The sequence below is a fragment of the Aplysia californica genome, unplaced genomic scaffold (genome assembly GCF_000002075.1).
Source record: "Aplysia californica isolate F4 #8 unplaced genomic scaffold, AplCal3.0 scaffold00536, whole genome shotgun sequence".
Lineage (NCBI taxonomy): Eukaryota > Metazoa > Mollusca > Gastropoda > Aplysiida > Aplysiidae > Aplysia > Aplysia californica.
In genome coordinates this window covers 76,452-79,750 of record NW_004797806.1, presented here as the reverse complement: position 1 = coordinate 79,750, position 3,299 = coordinate 76,452, and the positions used below count along the sequence as shown (strand labels likewise).

Genomic DNA, 3,299 nt, shown 5'->3' with positions numbered 1-3,299 from the left:
GTTGATTTAAAAAAGTTTGGCTCCAGATCATCTGCATCTGCGGCAGAACAGATTGGCTTTTCACCAAAACACCGTATTAAGTGAGTCATCATCATCAGTATTGCCTTTGCCACCCTGGGTCATGGTATAGGCCATGACTAAACATTTTCCATCTTTCCCTATCCTGGACTAGCCTCTTGATGTTATTCCATGTATTCTCACTTTTTTATGCATCGATTTCTGTGATTCTTCTCCTGGTTCTGCGTGGTCATACCCTTGATCTTTTAATTAAATGAGTACTTCCGTTGTTTTTTTTTCAGGGTTGGCTCTTACATAAAGGGTCCTGGCAGTCTGACTCCAAAAGTATCTTAATGACGTCGATTGGGGCGTAGAACGGTCATAATCGCTCCTATCCCAGATTGCACCAAGATAGACAGAGTTGGGAAAAACAGACGACCTGCTCCAAGCTCCATAGAATCCCACACACTCATGTCCACGGATCGAGAATGGAGTACACAAGAAATACAACTCAGCTGCCTTTTCTCCAAGATGGCGTGTCTTTTCAGCACGGCGAGTGGCTGGGCGGAATCAATCGAGGGACTCTCAGAACAGTGCTTGCGATCGTGTCCATCGTCTACGCCCCCTTCATCGTGCTCAGCAGCTCTCTCATCATTGCGTCTACATGCCTGGTAAAGAAGTTCCACACGGCCGAAGATTACATCTTCGTCAACCTCGCGGCGGCTGACCTGATTGTGGCTGTTGTGCAGATCCCCATCTCCGTCGTCGCTCTCTTCCCAGGAACAATGCATCTGATTCGATCTGGAAAGATAACCTGTAGCATTTGGCATTTCTCCATTTCAATTGGATCGTGTTCTTCCTTAACATTTTTATTTTTGTTGTGCGTAGAACGTTCCGTTGCCATTAACATGCCATTTAGATATTACCAATTGGTGACGAAGAAAGTACTAATAGGAGCTATTAGTTTTTCATGGATGCTCAACTGGGGTCGTGGTGCTTTTAGCATGACTATCCTTTCTTTCAATAGCACCATTTTGCCCCTGGAGCGCAGGTGTGACTTCTATCTAAATTTCCCTTTGTGGTACGTCAAATATATTGTCATGGCAACGGTAACGATCAAGTTGGTATTGTCCGCAGTTTTGTGTGTGCAAATAGTAATCGTCGCTTTTCGGCATGCGAGGAACATAAATCGTTGTTCGATCCCCCGCTCTATTGCGCAACGGAAAAGGGCCAGGAAACATGCCATTTCTGTGAAAATTACAGTAGCACTCATGTTCCTCTTCATCCTCTTGTGGTCGCCTCGCATTGTCGTTTTGGTGTCAGACGTCATCGGCTATGATAATGAAACTGTCCACAAGTTCAATTCCATCGCCTGGCTGATTCTGCTCACCAACTCGTTCGTGAACGCTCCTGTGTACGCTTTCTGTCGACCTCTCTACAGGGACATTTACCGACAGTTGCTGGTCACTCCGCCCTCTCGGTGGGGCAATTTGCACCGTAAGATGGCAAGCGTCTCGGACGGAGGAACCACGATTGGATCAATAGGCCTGATGCCAACTAGACTGTCGCCCACATCCAGCCAACGAAAGGACAGTGAATGTTCACATAAACCAGCATCGCCCACAGTGCAGGTAGACTCACAAGTCCGCTTCGAGTTCGAGCCCAGCAGTAGCTCGGCTTCTTCCAAGAAGATTTGACCGGGAGTCGTCGACAAGTTTGAATTGATTATGATGTCGACCGCTCAGTCGAAAGGCTGGGGTTCGTTTCCAAAACTTCAAGCTATGATTTTATGGGGGGAACCCCGGCATACCTGATTACTGTGCAGTTGAAATTCATAGCTCATAAACTAGATTTCCAAATATTTCACCAGTTGTTTTCTTCCTCTGTCCCCCCTTTTTTCCCCCTTTTTTTTTTGTTGAGAAATGTGTTTTTTTTTGTGGCATTCGCGAGGATCTACCCCAACCTATAATTTATATGTTTAATAAATACGTTAGGGACAAAAAGGTCTAATTGGGATGGAATAATATCTTACTTGAAGAAAAAAGCGTCAAAATTACAACACAAGAAAATGAGGGTGAATGCTTCTTTTAAAAAAGGTGCGATAATATAAATATTTTGTAAAAGTTTCTCACATAATATGTAAGCTTACGTGAACATAACAAGTGTGGTATCTTCCTAAAGTGTTAAAGCAATCGGGTTGTGATATTATAATACTAGACCTCGGGTTCGTTTCAGTGACGGCATGCGCGTCAGACATGGCGGCCCTCTTGTCCTCAACTGCTTGGCCAGCGCACTTTAATTTACATGAATGTCAATTTAAAATCCGCCCTGCCCCTACATTTCAGTGCAAGCTTGAGGATTTTCTTCCAAGACCGTCCAGACGCCTCTGTGTGAGTCTCGAAAAGTTTACTCTTCGTCTGTTGAACTGCACAAGTTCTTGCCCTCAACGCTCTGCGTCCCAGATAGAGTGGCCCCACGCAGCCCCCTCCAACTCCAACCCCCACCAACCCCACCTCCTTCATGTCAAAGTGGGTGACTTCAGTGCCCATGCCACGAGCTCTTGTACCAAAACGTATTTGAACTAAAGGGCACTAAACTGCATTGCCCTAGTATTGAGCTAGTGTTATCGTGTGTAGCTCAAGGACATGGTGACCATCCACATAAAGCCGTGTCACCAACACATGCTAGACTTTGTTTGGAAATTCCAGTTTACTTTAATCCGTGCAGTTTTGAACCTATACCAAAGAGGTTTCCAGTACTCTGTATAACTTCTTTGACCTTTTCTGGAAAGCAGACGCTCATATTTCTAAAAAGTGAATTTGGAGAGCAACGGCTTTGAAATACTGGAGTATTAATTTATAACACTTCACAGGGATTGAAACCTATAATGGTACGATCAAAAATTCGTTGCGCAACTTATCGTCAAATAGAACTCTCCAATTTTGACACAGCGACTTGATTGTTCTCAACATATCAGTATTTCTGCAAATACCCGTTTGTAGTTCATAGACAATTCCTTATTAAATACTGATTAAAAATCCTTGTGCGTGGTTTCTAAAGGTTTGAAAAGGTTTACGTATCATGAGCTGGGATAATCACATTTAAAAGCAAGGCCGTCCTTTCTTCTAATCGCAATCTACCTTTAGTACAAAAAAGGCTTGTGATATTACATGTATTACTTTATTGTAACAATATCCTCGATGTGTATTTTATTGGGGGAAAAACGATCGATACACACGCTTGTGTGAGTGTGTGTGTGTGTGTGTGTGTGTGTGTGTGTGTGTGTGTGTGTGTGTGTGTGT

General features: G+C 43.8%; 1 protein-coding gene across 1 annotated transcript in view; it reads left to right on the top strand.

Annotated features, from left to right (window-relative positions):
• LOC101855816 (blue-sensitive opsin) overlaps window positions 1-3,111 on the top strand; it is a 5,417-nt gene extending 2,306 nt beyond the window's left edge. The window contains exon 2 of the mRNA XM_005106471.3: window positions 300-3,111. Within this exon, the coding sequence (XP_005106528.1) occupies window positions 486-1,694 (1,209 nt within the window). The 5' untranslated portion in view covers window positions 300-485 and the 3' untranslated portion in view covers window positions 1,695-3,111. The remainder of the gene's footprint in view (window positions 1-299) is intronic.
• Window positions 3,112-3,299: the final 188 nt, after the last annotated feature.